The sequence below is a fragment of the Crotalus tigris genome, unplaced genomic scaffold, assembly GCF_016545835.1.
Source record: "Crotalus tigris isolate CLP2741 ecotype Arizona unplaced genomic scaffold, ASM1654583v1 scf7180000018122.1127207, whole genome shotgun sequence".
Taxonomy (NCBI): Eukaryota; Metazoa; Chordata; class Lepidosauria; order Squamata; family Viperidae; genus Crotalus; species Crotalus tigris.
The window spans coordinates 735,088-756,116 of record NW_024096835.1 but is presented as its reverse complement, the minus strand read 5'-3'; the positions used below and the strand labels follow the sequence as shown (position 1 = coordinate 756,116).

The 21,029-nt window shown below is 41.8% G+C and overlaps 1 protein-coding gene across 2 annotated transcripts in view; it reads right to left on the bottom strand.

Annotated features, from left to right (window-relative positions):
- Nucleotides 1-18,704, bottom strand: part of IL17RD (interleukin 17 receptor D) — an 85,388-nt gene extending 66,684 nt beyond the window's left edge. Inside the window, exon 1 of one of the 2 annotated variants that reach the window (XM_039348137.1) lies at nucleotides 18,333-18,704. In XM_039348137.1, coding sequence (XP_039204071.1) covers nucleotides 18,333-18,476 — 144 coding nt within the window. In that variant the 5' untranslated portion in view covers nucleotides 18,477-18,704. The remainder of the gene's footprint in view (nucleotides 1-18,332) is intronic. The other variant, XM_039348136.1, reaches the window with a different exon arrangement.
- Between the last annotated feature and the right edge of the window lie 2,325 nt (nucleotides 18,705-21,029).

The following is a 21,029-nucleotide window of genomic DNA, read 5'->3' as shown; positions in this document are numbered from 1 at the left end:
ATAAAATTCTCACAAGATATGTTGCATACAGCAATGTGTGGGTAGCAAATGATAAAGCACAATAGCTACTCCCATTTAAACTAGAAGGAACAGAAATATCCACACCTATTAAAACTTTTGGATAATATGAAGATTTCAGACCCTCATTCATACCGTGGGCATGATTTGTTCATTTGCTGATTAACCAGAGAGAAGGTTCTGTCTAGGCAGCTCATTCTTTTGCAAACTGAATGTTCTATTTAAAATCTCTCCATGTGATTTCACAGCTAGCGGTCCTTTTTGAAAAAGCTGCATGATTAGAGTATTAATCTTAGAAATGCAACTATTTGGGGATATCTAAGCCGTGCTCTCTGTCATTGTCCTAAATTTATGAATAAAAGATGGGAGATTTTTTTTTGTTTCTAATCGCTTTCCGGAACAATGCATAATAAAAAGCTCTTCTCAAATCTTACCAATATTTTCATCTCTGCTCTGTAATTTACAACAGTCATTTTAATCAAGCAATTAAGTTTAGGCAGGTATTTGCAAAATTTAAAGTCTATTTAGATTTTGAGAACAAGGAAGATAGCTATTGATATATAAGCAAATCAAAGATGTCTGTAATCTTAAAAACTTCTAAAGATTCTTACTTCGGACAATTATTCAATTTTTCCTTGTGCTTTTTGCATCTTTAGTAGACGTCGAAATTTCAACTGCCACATTCATTTGTTATCTAGTCAAATTTCCCTTTGTTTTGGTCCCTGTGTGTGTGTTTAAGTCAGATCAGTAACACATTTATTAACAAATGCATGTTTAGCATCACATTTGCAATTACTGTAAGTACTAAGAGATATAGAAGGCTCCTGAATGAAAAACAAACAAACCTTGGTTTACAATTTGATCCACATTGTCAAGGGAGGTGACTCAACATATTACAGTATAAAAAAAAATCAGACTGTTGTGATATAGATGTATACATCAATCCAGGACTAACTGAAACACAATACTCATGTGAAATAGCATTGTCATGGATTTCATTATCTAAACCAACAGAATGTGATGTCTTCCATTGGGCTGTTTGTGATTGTGTACTTTTAGTCATATGGATCTAAAAGGAATGGAGTGATACTTCTGCTTCAAAGCAGCCACAAGTCTGTCCCTGTACTCCTCTTTTCATGTTCCAAAGCCAAAACATGTTAAAACTTGAGGTGGGGCAGGAGTAAGCAGGAGAATGCTTCCCATAACACCCAATATGACCCAAGTGAGCAGCAAGGAAAACATCTATTCCTACCAGCAATAATCAGGGAAACAGGAAGAATAGCAGCAGCAAATCTGACTATTTTCTATGCATATCTATTACCTAAAGAGTCTCCCAAGCCTGTTCAGTGACACCCCAAAAAGTTCATTTAATGTTTCAAACAGTGCATTGATAATGTTACCTAGTTTGGGTAATGAAACACTTGCAAGAAAACAACCAAGTTCAGAGAGCATCAAGAACTCCTCATGGATGGACTTGTTGGCTGTGAATTCTGGGGACTGAAGTCCACATATCTTGAAATTGCCACAGTGAAGAAAACATTGGGCTAGATTCTTTAAGAAGAGAACAAGAGGGAAGCCTATTTGTCCAACCTCCCACTTTCCAATGGCATTTTTTAAAGCCACGAGCACACAGCTCAACCTGCTGGGTCACAGAATGGCTGTTCTCAAGTTCAACGACTTCAGTTGAAACCCAGTGCCCAGGATTACAGCGTGACTCTGCTATCTAGGATTTCCTGACCTACTCCTTCCATCACCTGATAGCAAAGAAGAAAGTCGGGTACCAATTTATATTCCTTTTTTCTTCCTGAGATACATGCTAAAACTTAACTGGTGCTTAGTATCCTGGCCAATCCAGCTTAGTATTGTTTAAACTGACTAGCAGTGGCTTTCAACAGATTTGGGAAATTTTATTTGATTTGTTACAATTGCATTTATGATACTTGTAACATCTAAATAATAATCAGATCAAGTAAATTATGTAATTACATAATTAAATAGTCATAATACTATAATCAAAGAGGGTGCAATGGCTCAGCAGTTAAAGACATTGAGTTTGTTAGCTGGAAAGCTGACAGCCCAGGTTCAAGACCCAAGCACAGTGTGACCGGGGAAGCTCCCGTTACTTGTCCCAACTCCTGCCCACCTAGCAGTTTGAAAGCATGCAAACACAAGTAGATAAATAGGTGCCACTTTGGGGGAAAGTTAAGAGGATTCTGTGTGCCTCAGCATATAGTCATGCTGGCCACATGACCACAGAAACGTCTTCAGACAAGCACTGCCCCCTAGAGTTGGACACAACTGGCAAGGGAAACCTTTACCTTTAATACTATAATCATAAAAATATTGCATTGTGTATTATAAGAACCAATAACTCTTCACATAGCTAGCAACTTCCACCTCTTCATGCCCCAATGTTCTTTGAAAGAACCAGGATTTTTAACAGATCTTATGTCTGTTGGGAGATGTTGCACAGAAGGGGAATTTCTCACGAGTCCCCTCCTATCACATCTTATGAAGAAGAGGGGCGCTCAGCAAACAAGTTACATTTGAATAGGCAGATTCTATTTAGAGCAGGCAGTCTTGAAGACAGCCAGGTATCAAGCCAGGTATCAAACCAACTCTGTCTGGTTCCTTGAAGGGTGACCCCTTGGTCACGGCCCGAGAGCACCACCAGCGTAGCGCCCTGCGGATTTGCGGCGTGACCCTGACTAGGTGGTTGGATGCGCTGGTGTTCTGCCGTTGGTAAGGGAGCAGAAACCACTGTAGGTCCCGTAGATGGAACCTGGCCCAGGGTACAATGGCTATGGCCGATACCATCTTGCCCAATAATTGGGAAAGTGTTAGTATCGGAACTGAGCGCTGTTTGTGCACCCGGCGAGCCAGTTCCCTGATGCCGGCCACCCGCTCCTGGGAGAGATAGACCATACAGTTGGTTGTGTCTATCATGGCCCCCAGATGCAGCAGCCTGGACGAGGGAACTGTCTGGCTCTTCTGAAAGTTTACTGAGAATCCGTGTAATTGGAGGACGCGAATGACGGTCCTTACATCCGCCTGAGCTGTCTGTAGGGATGTTGCTTGGATTAGTATGTCGTCTAGGTAACATTGGACGCATATTGGGATTTTTCTCAGTTTGGCGGCTACCACTGCTAGTATCTTGGTAAATACCCTGGGTGCCGAAGACAGACCGAAGGGGAGAGCCCTGTATTGGAAGTGTTTTTCCCCGTAACAGAAATGTAGGAACCGATGGTGGTTTGGGTGGATGGGAATGTGAAGGTAGGCTTCCGTGAGGTCTATCGACGCCAGGAAGTCTCCTTGTCTGATGCTTCCCAGGATGGACTGAAGGGATTGCATCTTGAATTTTTTGTATGTTATGTAGCGGTTGAGGTTTTTGAGGTCCAGGATTCCCCTCCATCCTCCTGAAGTCTTTGGAACCACAAAGAGGATGGAGTAAAATCCTCTGCCTCTGTATTCCGCTGGGACCGGTTCTATGGCTTGAATGTCCAACAGGTGTTGGATGGCCTCCTGCATGAGTTTGCGTTTGGTGGGGTTCCTGGAGACCGAGCAGTTGATGAGTCGGTCTGGGGGTGTGACCAGGAACTCCAGGGACAACCCGGACTGGATGGTTTGTAGTACCCAGTTGTCCATGGAGGTCTGTTCCCACTGGTGGAAGAAGTGAGCTAGTCTTCCTCCAATGGGTAGGTCTGTGTAGGAGTCATTTTGTCTTCCGGTACGGATGACCCGTTCCACGAAAGGGTCATCTCGACTGGTTTTGTTGTCTGGGCTGGAACCCCGGTCTGTGGTAGAGGCGGCCGTATGGTTTGTTCTGCCTGGGAGTGAATGGCTTGGGTGCCTGACTGATAGGTGTGGTTGTTGGTTGGCGAAAGGACTGCCTACGAAAGTAAGGTGTGGTACGTTTGTCCGACCTTTTGTTCAAGTGTGCCATGACCTTCCGCTTGTCTTTGTTCTCTACAAGATAAGGGCCCAAGGCCTCCCCAAACAGACTGCTGCTTGAGTAAGGGGGGATCGCTAGTCGTCACTTAGCCTTGGTGTCAGCTTGCCAGTGTTTTAGCCATAGCATTCTCCTGGCAATTATGTTAGATGCTATGGATCTGGATGAAAAAATGGCCGATTGGAGCGTTGCGTCTGCAGCGTATTCCGTGGCTGCTACCATCTTAGTCAGGTCCTGGTGTGTTCGTATGTCCTCCATAGGAATTATGGCTTGTAGTTGTTGCAACCAGATGAGGGTGGCCCGGACAAAAAAGGAGGCTGAGGTGGCTGCTTTGATGGCCCATGTCGCTGTCTGGTGGGTTTTGCAAAAGGCTTGTTCCCACTTTTTGTCATCTGCCTTAAGGGCCTCCACTAGGTCCCCAGCCATGGCTGTCTGGGAGACCAAGGGGGTCCAGGCTTCATCTACTTTAGGTATTTCTAAGGCCTCATTGAGGTCTGCGGCAGTGCTGTATAATTTTTTGTCCGTACCACTCACTGATAGGAAGGAAGCGGGAGAGTCCCATGGCTTCTTGATCCCTTTAAGGAAAATAGCGGGGCAAGGTATGTGGTGCTGCGTTGTCACCTTTTCAGCAAATACGGGTCTGGATGTGGTGGCCGGTGTCGCTTGCGGCTGAGAGAACTGATCCGTCCCTATGTCCGCAATGACTGTGGCCTTGCGTAGTATCGTGAGGAAGCGGTTGTGATTAAATAATCCCCCTGAGGGGGGCTCAGGGGGGAGTTCCTCATCCTCTGACATAGAGAACTCAGGTTGATCCTACTCTTGTGGTGAAGAATAACCACTCATGGAGGACTGGGCCGGGGAGGCGGGTTCCTGAATGCCTGAGGACTCTGAGGAGAGTTCCGAGTATGGCATGGCTGAGGTGGAGGGCCCCTGGTCGTGATGGGCAGAGCGCTGTGCTAGGGCTCGGTCCACTACTTTGGTTAATAGGGCCTCTAGCCATCCATCTGCCCAGATGTCCCCTATGTCATTACCTTTGGGTGTGGTGACCGCAGGTGGAGAGTTGGACTCAGTGGTTGTGCCTGCCGCCGTGGTTGTTTGTTGGGCCGATGTAGATGGACCCAATGGTAATTCCATCTCGGTGGCTGCCATTTGAACCAAATCCAATTGGGCCTGCCTCTGCGCTCTGGAGAACTCCTTCTCCAGGGCCTGGTGCCTACGGCTGGCTTGCTTTTCCGCCAACTTGGAGGACCTCTTGAGCGAGTGTTTTGTCTTCGCTTTGCACTTGCCTGCCACCTTCTGGCCAGAAGGTGTGTTGCAGCCGTAATTGGGAGGTGGGGGGGTCGTGCTCATGGATTGAGGCAACGAGGGTCCTTCCATCCCGCTTGAGCAGTCCCAGAAAAACTGAGAAGACGCTCAGGCAGGCAAGTATTGGCGGGAGCGAAATTGGAACAAGTACCAGGACTGTTCCCCTGATCACCCGACCACAACAAAAATATTCTCTCTGGGCTAAGGTCACGGTAGCTGAGGGAGGTACCGAAGGCACGTTTGGAACCACTCTTTGGGTTCCGCCCAGAGGCCTTAGGTGACCAGGCAACGTGCACCAGTAGAAAAAAGAAAGGGGAGGCAAAAAATATCAGTGGCGACCTCAAAAGGGTCTGTAGGCCTGACTTAATACACAACAAAGGTATCAAATGGCGGTCACCTAGAGCGGAATTTATTCTTATTAATATTATTACTATTATAATAATAATAGGAGTAATAATAATAATAATAACAAAATAATAATAATAATAATAACAACAACAATAATAATGATGATGATAATATTGTGTTCTGCCTTTAGGCCTGTTGGCCTTGCAGTAGCTTAATTTTTAGCTTTAATTTTTTTAAAAAATTTATTTATTTTTATTATTATTATATTTTATTCTATTATTGTATATGTATATCGGGGATGGAGCGCTGGCTGTGTGCTCCTATCCCGCCGCTATCAGGGCTTCCAGATATGTTGTGGAGCTTCCTTAATCTCCGTTTGCCTTCCTCTGTAAGAGATGGTGGCCGCTGCTCGTTTCTCTCCGAAACGGGCTCTGCGGTTCCCAGGAAGGTTCTCTAGCCCCCGGTTCTTAGTTGGGGCTTACTCCCCTCCTGTGCTACAGCTTTTTAAAAAGGAGGGTGGCCGCGGCTCGTTTTCCTCCGAAAATGAGCTCCACGGCCTCCCAGAAGCCGCTTGTGCCCGGGGATCTAAATTTGGCACGCTGGTGATGTTTTAGGGGAATCCCAGCCGGGGATTGCCTTTGTTGCCTGAAAGCGGCAACTAAAATGGCGCCCGCAGTTGCCCTGGGCTGCTAGGTAATCTCCGACGATCCGAATTCAAGTTTGAATCCGGACCTGGAGATTGTTATTTTTTCCCCAAATTGAGGGGAAAATCCCTTGGAAGGTTGGGGAGAAAAGCTCAGCAAGTGGTATCTGCTGATGCCTTCTTCTCCCCTTTTCCATCCCCAGAGCCCTGGGGCCGGCTGGGATCTGTGGGGAGTTTCCCCCCCACACCCCCTTTTCCAATTTTAGATATGAGATCAGGGATGATCCCAAGGAAAAATTAGTGGTTGGGGAAAAGGTTCAGCAAGTGGTCTCTGCTGATAGCTTTTCCCCCCCTTTTCCACCCCCAGAGCCCTGGGGCTGGCTGATATCTGTGGGGAAGTTACCCCCCCCCACCAATCCCCCTTTTAATTTTAGGTTTGAGATCAGAAGTGATCTCCAGAAAAATTTGTGGTTAAATTCCTATAGGTGGCAATTTCTTTGGAAGGGGAAGCCAATTGTTAAGGGATAATCAATCAATGGATTTCTTTGTCTAACCTGATAAGCTGAGAGCCACGCCAAAACGAGTCTTCTCGAGCAGAGACCAAGTTAAGAATGGACTCCACAGGAAGTGGGGGCGTGTCAAGTTTTGGCTACTTGGTCTCAAGAGCAGGCAGACAGAGAAAACCATTGGTGGATTATCCATCTCCTGTACTGGAGAAGGGGAATTTCTCACGAGTCCCCTCCTATCACATTTTATGAAGAAGAGGGGCGCTCAGCAAACAAGTTACATTTGAATAGGCAGATTCTATTTGGAGCAGGCAGTCTTGAAGACAGCCAGGTATCAAGCCATGCAGGACTGTAAAGGTCATCCCCAGCACCTTGCATTTTTCCTGGAAATAAGCCAGTTACCGATGCAGCTCCTACACTATTCATGTTACATCTCAAGCTCAGATGGTCCTGGAATGTTACGTTGCACTATTTTCTCTGCAGCTAGAGCATGGTGAGTGGGTCAGTAAGAGAAAAAAAGAGTCCCATCTTCTTTTAGCTCTCCCTCTATTTCAGATATGTCAAACACAAGGCCCAGGGGCCGGATGAGGCCTGCAAAGTGGTTTCATGTGGCCTGTGAAGCCATCCTGGAAACAGTGAGGGAATGGCCCCACTGCCTTGGCCCTGGCCCAGGCCAGCCGGGAGTCAATGTACAATTTTGTGGTGGCCATCTATGCTGAAATGCATTCAGTCTTAGCTCCACAAGGCCGTCTAGGAACCAGCCCCTGCTGTGTTGGCCCCGCCCCCTGGGTGCATACTGGGGAGGTGTCACCCTTTGTGAGGAATGAAGAAATGGATCATCCCTTGGCGCTTGCCCCAGTCCCACCCCCTTCTGCCAGAGGCCCTCAGATCTGTACCATTCCTGCCCAGGTCCCCACAGGCAACCTTGACGCGAACGATATAGAGCTGGCCATGCCACCCAGTAGGCCACACCCACTCCATCCACGCTCACCCAGTAGGCCGCACCCACCCGGCTTCCCGAGGGTAACCGCAATGCTGATGCAGCCCTCAATGAAATTGAGTTTGACACTCCTGCTCTATTTACTTGGTTTGGCTCCACATAAAAAGGTGGCTTTACATCAACAACATTATACACATCCTTCATTGTGTATAAGAGTAAACTCCATCCCCTACTAGCATTGATGATGTTACCTAATTTGGTAATGAAATGTCTGTCTGCAAAAAAACAATCAAGCCTACACCCTTCGTTATTAGATGGCTTTCATTAAACATTTTTTTCTTTCCCAAATACCACTTTTTTCTGGGCTGGTAGCCAAATTTGTTTCTTGTGTGCCATGCCAGTGGCCATACTTCCAAAAGGAACAGGTGGAGGCAAACCAAGAAAAATCATTTAAGATAGTATTTAATTTAAATTAAACATAGTCAAGGCAGTTATTTTCCAATACTTTACATCCACTACACAGATATCATCATTCTTATTCTAGAATTGCTTTAAAAAGCTTGATTGCAACTTGGCATTTGATAAGTGGAATCCACGTTGGTGCTATGGTATTAAGGTTATCGCAACCCTCTAAGAAATAAACCTTTTTTTACATCTCCTCAACTATCTATAGCTAGGTAATCCTTTAGGATTAAAGTATTAAAAATCAAGGAGTTAACAGTAAGATCCAACAACCCCAGAAAGGAGAGTACAATTAATTAGAACTCACAGCTTGAGAGGAGAACTTTTTATCAGGGTCACCTTAACCACTTTTGATGCTGAGGAAACACCGTAACTTTTTTTTCCCTTCACACAAAAACAGCCAACAGCAGAGCATAACCAGATGTTACCTTCTCTTAAGTTTCTGTAAACCTCCATGACCTTCTTCAAATTAGAAAATGCAATAGATTTTTTTTTAAACCGCAGGAGCTATCATTAGTGAAGCATTGTAAGGATTTCCATTAATTCATAGCCAGCCAACCAGGAATTTTCCCACAGCTATATACCAAAAAAAAAAAAAAAAAAGGCAGGGAAGTCACTAAGTGCTTGGCTAGATCTGAATATGTTCAGAAGTAAGATCAGAATATCTAGTTAGAAATGAAAACCCAAAGCAGCCTGCTAAGATAATATGCTCTACCAAGTTTTGATTCATCACAGAAGCCATTCGTGGCAGATGATAGAAAATACTTTCACAATAGCTGGAAAAGACATTGAAGCACGTCTTTCACAAGAGAATGTTCCAGTAATGGTAGACTATACTTTTAATAACAAAAACAATGCACTGATTACTAAATACCATTTTTGAGTCTTCCTTGCTGCATTACAGAGCTTGTTCCACCATTTAATAACAATAACTATTTTATATAAACCAAACCTGCAATTCACAATTATGTTGTAATTAAAAAAAAATTAATCAAAGTGTGAAAACTCAAGACAGAACTGAAATGCAGAGTACAATTAATGGGGGGGGATATGAAACATTTAAAAAGCATAGCTTTTGCCAATTACACAAATGTATACTAGTATAAAATTCCTGTAATAACAAGCAATGTAGCTACAAAAGATATCTCAAGACTACATTGCTGAAAAGGGAAACTATACAGGAAATGTCTATTTTCCATATCACTGGAAGAAAATCCAGATAAATCATTTAGGATTTTGAACATTCCACTGTATCTCCCTTCCACTGTTTCTACTCTTAAGTAGTAAAATAGAACAAAAAAGGGTCAAGACTAATAACAAGAGCCTGTGTGATCTAGTTGTCTAGTGGTTAAGGCACCAAGCTAGAAACCAGTGGACTGTGAGTTCTAATCCTGTCTCAGGCATGAAAACCAGCTGGATAACTATGGGCCAGTCACTGTCTGTCAGCCCAACCCACCTCACAAGGTTGTTGTTGTGAGGAAAATAGGAAGAAAGAGTATTAAATATGTTTGCCACCTTGAGTTATTTATAAAAATAATAAAGGTAGGATAAAAATAAATAAAACAAGGATTACTTGAATTCAGGCAGGCAATCATTTTATGCAATATGTTTCACTGATCTATGGTAATGGATTGCTGAATGCATGCTTGCTGTGCAAACTGCTCCATGTTTGAACTGGGTAAAACTTCTCACATATCTGTTCCACAGTTGATCTCACAGAGAGAGGACAGGAAGCCAGAAGATGTTTTGTCAGCCACAATAATTCATTTATTGTTATCAGTAATGTATATCTCATAGAAAACCGTCTCTAACTTGGTTTACACTTCTTCTTATGCCATAATAGTGATAACCTTTTGTATGTGATCACTCATTGCAATTTACAAAGTATGGTTTCTGGCTTGGTCCACTATGTGAACCTAGTCAGTGTTGATATACAGTACTCAATGGTTAAGCAAAAAATTGCTTCTTGATATAGAAATACAGGTAGTCCTCAACTTATAACAATTGAGCCCAAAATTTATGTTGCTACGGGAGACATTTGTTAAATGAGTTTTGTCCCATTTTACAATTTTTCTTGCCACATTTGTTAAGTGAATCACTGCAGTTCTTAAATTAGTAACACGGTTGTTAAGTGAATCTAGCTTCCCCATTGACTTTGCTTGTTATAAGGTCGCAAAAGGGGATAACATGGCCCTGGGACACTGGAACTGTCATAAATGTGAGTCAGTTGTCAAGCAACTAAATCTAAATCACATGACCATGGGGATGCTCCAATGATCTTAAGTGTGAAAAATGGTCATGTTACTTTTTTCAGTACCGTTGTAACTTTGAAAGATCACTAAATGAACTGTTGTAAGTTGAGGATTACCTATAATCAGAGCAAAAGGAAAGGAAAGGAAAGTAATTTAATGGAAAAGGTGAAATATTGAGGAGAAGAAAAAATCCTTTTTGTTCAGTCTACACCAGTGTTTCTCAAACTTGACTATTTTAACACGTGTGGATTTCAATTCATGCTGGCTAGGGTATTCTGGGAGTTGACATCCAGGCATCTTAAAGGAGTCAAGTTTGAAAAAAACCTGGGCAACACATTTAGCTAAGCAAGAGCAATAATAAAAAAAAAAAAAGCTCAGAGCTATGGACAAGAAGGCAATCACCCACTGATACGCCTACCAGCCTGTGAATAGTCTGTTTGGATTCTGGAGGGAATAAATAGCCGCCAGGGATAATAACCATAAATAGTCTGTCCATTAATTTGCCAACATTTTAAAAACTGTTTTAAAAGAAGCATCACCAGTTTCATTCTGTGGTGTAAAAAAGTGCTTCCTTTTGAAGGTTGCTATTCTCCCTATTTACTTGTAATGGATAATATTTGGTTCAAACATTGCTCAAGAAGGTGAAAAAAAGTCTGCCCTTATTTTGTCTGTCTGTGTGTGTGTGTGTGTGTGTGTGTGTGTATTGAACATATAAACACACATACACATACACACACATACAGTATGGTCTCCTAACCGTTTTCCTTCTTCCAACACTGAACCACTTCAGTTTGATTAACCATGATTTATTTAATTATAACTGGCTATGTCCACACAACATACTGAGCCAAAAAAAAAAAAAAAAAACCCAAGCAACATGATAACATAGCACAATGGGTGACTCCCAACTCATGTGCTGCTCTATCTGGAGGCTTCTAGATGCAAGATGATACATTTGGATGGCAATAAGTTGAAGAAAACTACTTGCAATATATGTTGAAGATGTTAGTTGTTTGTAAGAAATAGATCAATTGCTGAAATTCTTGCAGCCTTATATTTTCTTTTAAAAAAACTTTCTTAGATTTTTGTTTTATACAGATGCAAAATATCTTCCAATTAGGGACAAGAAGGTTGAATGAAGGTTAATCATTTTGTCTAGTTATCAGGATACTGAAGTCCTAGAGCAGCACTGGAAAACAAATCTAGGCTTAGGCTATTATATACACACTGTATACTAACTATATAGTCTATGCCAGGGGTGTCAAACTTGCAACATCACGTGACGTGTCGTGATGTATCGTGATTTTTTTCCCATTGCCGGCAATGGGGTGGGGTGCGGTTTCGCCATGACGCATCTGGCCAGCGAGCTGGCAATTTGACACCCCTGGTCTATGCTGTTCTTGATCAGACCACTATAAAAATGCTTAATGATTGAAAAAAAACCTCATCATCTAAGAAACTAGCACCTTCCTTTCAGTTTTGGAGGACAGCAAAAGGGACCACTCTTTGAGTAAAAAATAAATTCTACATTGTCAACTAAGAGGATAAATCTTTACCTCACAACATCAGCTGAAATGACTGCTGAGTTCATAAATGTATATTCATTCTCAAATATTCATTGCACATATATTCTGGAGCAACAGTGTCTATAACATGAAGTAACATCAAACAATGATTCATGCACATGGTCATGATGCAAAGGCTGTATCTGTCAGAATGTCATTACACAAATATCATCACTGCATCCTCCTGACACCCACATTATCCTTATTAAAATAAATTTTATTCAAAAACTGTGATTTTTCCATTTTTATAAAATGTTTTATAGATGGCATTTGGATCCCCAAAAGCTGTCCCGCATGTATCCTAATTTACAGCCCAAATATTGGAGATGTGGAAGTTTAGATGCAACCTATTTTCATATTTGGTGGACTTGTAGAGATATAAAAGCTTTTTGGATTAAGATTTGGTGGAATATTCAAAAGATTTTTAAGAGAAAGATAAAATTTACTCCGCAATTATTTTTGTTGGGTATTATGGCTGATTTTGATGTTAAAGAAATTAATTTGATGCTGAATCTTATAACAGCTGCAAGATTATTGGTGGGGCAATATTGGAAGAAAAATTCTTTGCCTACTATGGAAGAATGGATACTTAAGGTGTCTAATTTAGCAGAAATGGCGAAAATCTCAGCCTGTTTGAAGGACCATTCACAAGAAAAATATATTTCGGTTTGGAGAAGATGGATTGATTATATTCAAAAGAAATATGAGACTGAAAAGTATTATCTTGCTTATAAGTAGATTTTAGATTATTATTAATAGTTTAATATGGTTGAATTTATATTATTTTTAGTGTTATGGTTTAATTATATTATTATTATTGTTTTTAATTAGTTAACATTTGTTTTGAAAAGGAGTTAAAGTATGTTATAGATTGATTGATAGTATAGTCGGGTAATGTTTGTTAGATTATGATTGTTTATTTGTTACCCTGTAATCAGCTCTGGGAAGTGGGGGAGGGGGGGAGGGGTGGGAGGGGTTTGGGTTATATTGTATTAAATTTGTAAAACTTTTAATAAAAAAAAAACTGTGCTTTTTCCCTAACCTGGATCTTTCTAACCCTGACTTTGAAGCTCTGAAGTTACACAGATTCTACCAAATTCTTTTAAAATGAGAATGACTTCACAGGTTCTAGTCCAACTTTTTTTACCCGTAGGTCTATTGATACTACAACTTTCACATTACTCAACCAACTTGCTACTGGCCTTATAGAACCAATTCAAAGAAATGGTGCTAGGCTGGGGAAGGGTATTATTGAGAGCATCCTCCCATCCAATATTTTACAGAAAAGAAACAAGAAACATGCTAGGCAAATACTTTCATTCTTTCCCTCCTATTACATGGCAATCTGGCACACTGTACATCTGATATAACAAGTCTTTGATTAACTTATTTGCATGACTACTAATGTCTAGCTTTGTCCCAGAGAATTAACCAATTAAAAAAAGATGGCTCTAGCATGTGTTAACAAGAAAAAGGAACCACAGGAGTGTTCTTCAGGCATTTATGCCCCTTCATAGATCAGAAGGATTACACAGATGAGTCTTTTAGTATCACCCACTCTGTCACATCATTGTCTCTACCACTCTCTTTTCACTCACAATTTTTAACCCAGCTTTGAACCTTAATCTTTGGTCCTCTAATCACATACATACTGTCCACAAGCACAAACAATTTCCTGCTGCAGCTGTACCACTAAAGCAATGAAGCCCACTAGCAACACACTACAAGACAGAGGGTATAGGACAGTGGTTCTCAACCTTTCTAATGCCGCGACCCCATAATACAGTTCCCCATGTTGTGGTGACCCCCAATCATTTATACATCACTGGGTGCCAGGGGCATGGCCAAAGAAAAGGGGGAAAAAATGGCGGACAGCCTTGTTTGGCGACCCCCGTGAAATGGTCGTTTGACCCCAAATGGGGTCCCGACCCACAGGTTGAGAACCACTGGTATAGGACCATTCAAAAGGCAAAAAAGGATAACCTGTGAGAAGAGGGATCAAAGACATTCAAGTAGGTTTAATGAGCATAGGCAAAAATCATCTCCACATCTCCATGTGAATACTGTTTCTCCTATTTCACAAAATTAGAGGCAAAGCAGAAGATATATTAACAGTTAAAAAGATCATTTTGCTACTATTCTGATAAGCAGTTGAGAGAATTCATTTAACTTACCGGTTCATATATTTCTTGTTTAATCTTGATTTAAAGCATAGTATTTGTCATTATAAATCAGTGGTGGCAAACCTATGGCACGGGTGCCAAAGGCAGCACGCAGAGCTCTCTCTGTGGGCACACGCGCCGTCGCCCCAGTCCTAGGCCTTCAGCTGGGTTTTATAAAACCTTTTCCCTTTAGGCCTCCGCTGCCGTGTGCAAAAAAAAAAAGTGTCAAGCCCCACAGGGCTTGCCATTCACGGTTGGGGGGGGTGATACACAGCTGCCAGCCACCGCCCCAATGCCGGACGCCACCACGGAGCTGGGGAGTCACCAGCACCACCCCAGTCCCAGGAAGGCGCCAGCTGATTGCCGGATACAGCCCTCCGTTTCCCTCCCTCTCTGCGGCCCGGCAGCCTGCCGCGCCCGGGACAGGAAGCTTCGAGCTGCTGACGGAACTGCGGGCTGTGGGGGGTGGCCGGTCGACAGCATACCTTCTGGGAAGACGCTCTTGCTGGGCCAGTGCAGCGGGCGGCCGGCGAAGGCCATGATCGGTCGCAAATAGCTGAGCAGCGCAGAGGGAAGCCGACTGTTCTCCGGCCTAGGAAGACGCGGGAGGTCTCCGGGGCCCAAGAAGGGGGTGTTGTCGACCAGTCAGAGCAGCACCGGCATGGAAGGGTCTGACGGCATGGAACCGAGCCTGTGCAGCCAGAATAGGACACAGCAGGGCGGGGCCGCTTCAGAGGAAGGGCGTCACCAGCCGGACGAAGCTTTTGTAATAGTCAGGCGGTTAGTGGTTAGCAGCTGGGGGTGGGGTTCGGGGGTGTGGCACAGTTATGTAAAGCACTGGGAGCAATTCTTGTTAAGGAATAAACCCTTGATTTCACTCCGTACCTGCGTTCCTGGTTTTTGCTTTCCTGGATGACAAAGGACAGTTATGACAAAAAGGTTCAATAAATCAGTTAATTTCAACTTCTTGCGGGAAAAAAAAGATCTTGCAAAGTTGGAATTGATTGATTGAACTTTTTAATCCCACCCAGTCTGTTGTTACCACTGCAGCCATGCCCACCCAACGGGCCACACCCACCCAATGGGCCACACCCATCCAGCACCTGACGATACATAAGTGGGTTTTGGGTTGCAGTTTGGGCACTCGGTCTCTAAAAGGTTCGCCATCACAGTTATAAACTATTTTTTATTCACCAAATTCAGCAAACCTAGAAAATTATGGTTTATTTAACAATTTAACACGAACTGTGAATCCAGTCAGACTTCTTTCCCAGTATAGAACTGGTACAATTCCAGATAATCACAAGGTGTTTTCTAATTTAAAAGTATACCTTGATCATAGGTATTTTCTAATTTACAGAGATATATTCATAGGTGATATATTCCAAATTACAACATAATTTTTTCTATATGACAGCAGAAAATCTGCTTCCAAGCATGCAATGTTGCAGTCATTGCAACATTAACCAATAATACAATTATCATCATGAAATAAATTCTCATTATTTCACACAAAGCCATTTTATAAATTAAACAAATACCTCTGGTCCATGTTTTGGAAGAGGTCTGATTCCCACCTAACACTGTTTTTAAATGGGATATATCAGATTTATCAGGTTTTGTACAGAATAATATATTTTATTACCGTAGCTAAAGTATTATGTTTTTGGTAAAATGCCAGTTTAGGTGTTAGGGTTAGTTTGTATGTCAAAGGAAAAAGTAAATTAATTTTCAGTTTCAAGTGTGGAATAACTATTTTAGCCTTATTGTTCACCAGTAGAGTTTGCTATTTTGTCATTTACTTATATCTTTAATGTAATACTGAAAGGATGTGGCCACTGGCAAATCCCATCTTTTAAAAATAATTAAATGGGCAATTTCAATAGAAAACATGCACAATTATTTTAAACTGAATTGATGGAGAACATACATGTCCTTTATTAAAACAAACTTTTAAAACAAGACTCCCAATGTTTACTTGATCAATCTCCACACAATCTATAGCATTACCTTGAGCAAGTTTACTCATTAGTATGCAGAAGTCTAGGCTATAGTCTCTCTCTAAGGATAGTATATGCACACTTAGTAGAGCATGAAGTCATGTAGACCTACTTTAATTCAACACACATTTCTTGATCTCTCTCTAGATTTCCAGTTAAGATGTATCAATAAGTTACCCAAATACTTTGATCCAAAGTCAATAGGATGCTTTCATGTTTCCACCTTGTTTTTAACAGAAAAGAGGGGAACCCACTCTTTTATCACATACTATAAATAGGGAACTTGAGGATTATAAATAAGCTATACTAAGCATTGCTGTCTGAATGGGATGCAATTACTTTAGTCCTTGTGGTTTTTCAATCAGCCAGTGTCCCTGCAGTGTTTAGAGTGGTAAAAGGGAAGTGGCCTGTGGTTAAACAGAGGAAATACCGGAGGAATTTTAATACAGCAAATAGTCTTTTTACTTCATACAGGATAGCACTTCAAAGGCAGCCTAGCCCCAGAGCAGACAATGTGTTACAGGGGCCATCAGTCATTTAATAGTATGGCAAGTCTATTCAAAATGTACAAACAGACCAAGACAATTGCTATGCAAACAAGGCAATTGGTTTTATTCTGAAATCAGTGCTTATGAATGTGGCCCAGACTGTAATGATGGTTTTCTCTCCCAACACAAAACGTTATAGTTTTTTAAACAACTAAAATGAATGAATTTCTAAAGTAAAGAGCAGAGAAAATTTGAGGATAACTAAAAGTAATCTTTAGGCCAGTGCAAATTAGTTTTGTTGTGATGGAATGAATTCTATTTTTTTCAGCTAAATTTAAATTGATGTGGCTTTTTTTGTCAATAGAGCAATTAATTTCATTTTTATTGGAAAATGCACCAAATCTTTGGGAAGAATTAGAGCTTCTAAGGTTCTCATGTACATATACCAAGATTTTAAGATGTTCAAATCAATTATTAACTTTGGCAAGTTGTCCCTGTAAAGGTTTAGTTCCTTTCATATAGCTATATATTTATTTTTACAGAGAATTTCCCTTCCAGGTATGAACACAATTAATCCATGCCAGTGGGTCACTTCCTTTGTTTTCTTACAACTTATCTTACAATTTATCTCTCCAATTTAGACTCTGGGTGGTGTATAACAGAACTTAACAGTCAATAAATACCTTAAAAACCATTATTATAATTATTAAAAACATTAAAACCATAAAAGACTATAAAAACAAAGCAAGAACAAAGAAACAGCATTAGAATGGATATTAATAATACCCGAGCCACTTCATAGTTCACCAGTCTCCTAGACCCTCCAACCCCCACCCCTCTTCATGACCTGATCCCCAGGAAATCTTTGTGGCAGTTTAACAAACCAACAAAAAAAGTAATGAAAGTCACTGGTGCCAGTCATCTGGAATTTTTAATAAAGCTGAAAACTGAGAGGAGCAGTTTCAGAGGAAAGGGATCTTTGTTTTTTGTTTCTCACACACACACACACACACACACACACACAGGCTCACACCAAGGAAAATCACACTCAGGGAACCCAAGAGGGAAACTGCAACTTCTGGAAGAGACAAAAGGTGAAGCCCTAAAACTTTTTTTTAATCAACTTACTAACACTCCCAGTTAGTTAGTCTTTCCCGGTAACGATCAGGCTTGTAACCAAACTGGCCTAGAGTGATTAGAATGACAAAGGCCAAGCAATCGCCTTTTATCCTCTTCTCCCGGGGCAGGTCGAGTTAAGGCGGGAGAAGAATTATGCAGACAGGCGGATAAAAGACCTGTGGAGCTACTTCACGCTTGTTGCTCCGTCCCTCTCCGTTGCCCCGTCCCTCCTTCCTTCCCAGCCTCCTTTGATGCGAAAATGCAGTCAGGCTCCGTCGCCAACCTTCCCCAAAGCTTACAAATGCCAGCTGGCCCTCTTGTTTGCTAGATAGGGAAGGAAGGAAGGAAGGAGGAAGGAAGGGAGGAAGGGTCAGCCTTGCTTGCATAGCAAAGCGGGCGCATTCCTGCCATCACCCGGCTGTCGGTGCCCCGAAGCGTTTGAACTCGAAAGGTATCTGGCACCTCGCAAACTTGGTGCCTTTTCCTGCCTTCGGTCAGAATAAACGGAACCTGGACCCAAACAGACCGGGATCAAATCCAACCCTGGGCAAACCCAAACCGCCGGTCTGTCTTACCATCCAGCCGCAAGCATCGCCCGCGGATCCTTTCCTGCCACCGCCGCTGCTACTGGTCCCTCCTGCGGACACGGCCAGACGCGGGCCATCGAGGCAGGCCGTGAGAGAGAAGAAGAAAGAGCAGAACTTGAGCCAAAGGGCCATCGCCTGCCTGGTAGAGTCCGAAGAGCAAGTCGGACCGCCAGAAGTTAACTTCAGATGGGGGAAAACCAGGAGGGAAGGGAGAAAGCAACGGCACGCATGCGCGACGGAGAATCCACCAAGACGTTCCTCCAGGGAACTCCTGCTTTCCTCTAGTTTAGCCCACCCACTCACACCTTGCTGACGGGGGAAGTAGGGAGAGGCTGGACCACCATTGCCATTTGTCTAGGTGCGGGAGAGGTCAGTTGGTACTCTCCTTCGAAGACGTTATTTTTTTAATTCAAAACAGCTGAAATGCTGTAAATCTGCGCAGAACGTCTTCAAAGGAAGACCTCGGGGGGGGGGGAATGGTCAACCACCATCTGTCTCTCAAAAAGGAAGTTGAAGGAAGGGGAGGTGGGAGATGTATTCTATTCAAATGTGCAAACGTTTATACCAATCTGGGGCAAGAAGTAGCAAAGTAACAAAAGCTAACCTCTCTTGGGTGGAGGGGAAAGAGACTGCATTTGAAAAATCCGGAGGCTTTCTCCTAAAATTATTTCATGCCAGCATAGGATTTGCTTCTACGTTTTAGCGTTTTCTGGTGCTAATATATAAACATGTAAACCAGACTGCAGCACAGTCTTTTTAAATATCAGCATGACTTTACAAAGCCTGTTTCACCCTTCCTCAATTTGATGCTTTCCTGATATCTTCCCATTGCTGGCCTCCCAGTGATGGGAATCATAGAGAAACATAAGATGTAGGAGGGACCCTTGTTCTACATACAAGTCAAAAAGAGACCAGATTCAACAGCTGTAAATAGTCCTTTGTAAATATAAAGCCATCTTGTTCAGTTTTGGAAACCTTAAAAGTGTGCTTTATAATTCCTATTATCCAAAATTATCTTGCCTAGCCAGAATAGTATCAAATTTATCTAGGGTGTGATGGAGGGTGGGGAGGGAATTATAATCCATGATCCAGTTTTGTTATCCATTTACACTAGACTAGTCTGTTTTTGGGAGAAACTTCATTTACATCTTTCCAGCCCACTCCTCCCAAAATATGTGCATTAATAGAAAATCTATTTGGTGTATTTCACCATAAACTAAGCATCTTCACAAATAAGGCATTTTTAAATATTAAAAATGGGATTATCTTCCTTATCAGCTGATGCTTTGTGCAAGGCATTGTGGCATGTGAATGGCTTGCAAGGAAATAATCAAATCCCTTGGCTCTGGTCTTTTCACAGACATCTGAGTTGTATTCATATAAACACTTCTAAAAAGTCAGCAGTCTTGTGTACCATCTCTTGCAGAGATATTAAGATATATTATGGACTATGTATCAAAAGAATTACAATATCCCCATGATAGAGATTTATGCCTAAATCTGCCTAAAGCAAATATGGGATGATTGTCTTGGATTATGTATCCCATTCAGGTTAAATGTTTGTATTTAAAAAGGAGGACAAGGAGAAAAAAGTAAATCCAAATATATTCAGCCATTCCTAATTGGTCCAGCATGGACCAATCAAACATTTTCTGTAAGATCAGCTAAAATGTTGCAGGTTTCATTTTGTACAATTACACAGTACTTGTTAACTTCCATTGCACAACCACACATCCCATTCCAATGTTGAACCAGAGGAGTTGTGCATAGGATTGCTGCCTCAGACATACCCTCTTAGCTGTTAGAATTTGATGAAAATGCTTCAGCCTTGCTGGCCCTGGCCAGATGGACAGGAAGGCACAAATTGAAAAACAATTAGTAGGTGAGAACTTTTAGTATACATTCCAATAAAACCTAGTGAAAGTCTGGTAGCACCTTTCCTGACTAACATTTGGTGAAATTTACTGCAGTTTACAAAAGCGTTTGCTTTTTAAACATTGGTTGCAATTTAAAATTTAAATTTAAAAACTAATTTAAAATTTGCTAATCAGAAAAATGCTACCACATTCCCTCTGATTTTTTTCCATCATAGATCAACATAGCTCTCCTACAATAGCACCTAAAAATACAGTGGACTCACATCTTGGCTCTAGGGAAGCTTTTCACCCAAGCATGAAAAGTACAGAAAATAGTTAATATTTTATTGAAGTTCCATATCTCATCCTTTGGCAATGTGTTCATAGCTGTGCCTTATGAACACATCCAACAATACTGATGTATTTATATCTCTGTGTTTTATTTCTCAGTAGAAAATCAAACAGCAAAATAAATCATGGTGTAAAATGCTGCAATTTTGTGACAAGTGGAGTTTCTGATCAGTTCTATCTTTCTTCACAATAGTCTTTTGCTGCTGAATAAAAATGAATACCCTTGACTTGGAGCTCATTCAAAAGTCATGGCTATCAGTCTAATGAGCTCTACAGATGGTTTTAGTTGCCTTTACCTCCTTGCTTCCAGCTAAAAACTTCCTTTGCTTCTGCAACAGCTGCTTCCAGATGGAAGAAGACATGCAGAGCACAATGACTCCCCTAAGGAAAAGTGAAAATAACAGCAGTAGAACGGATAATTTTGCAACGCGAGCTGCTGTTTTCCATCAGTTTTTCTATTATTTAGCAAAGTAAAAGC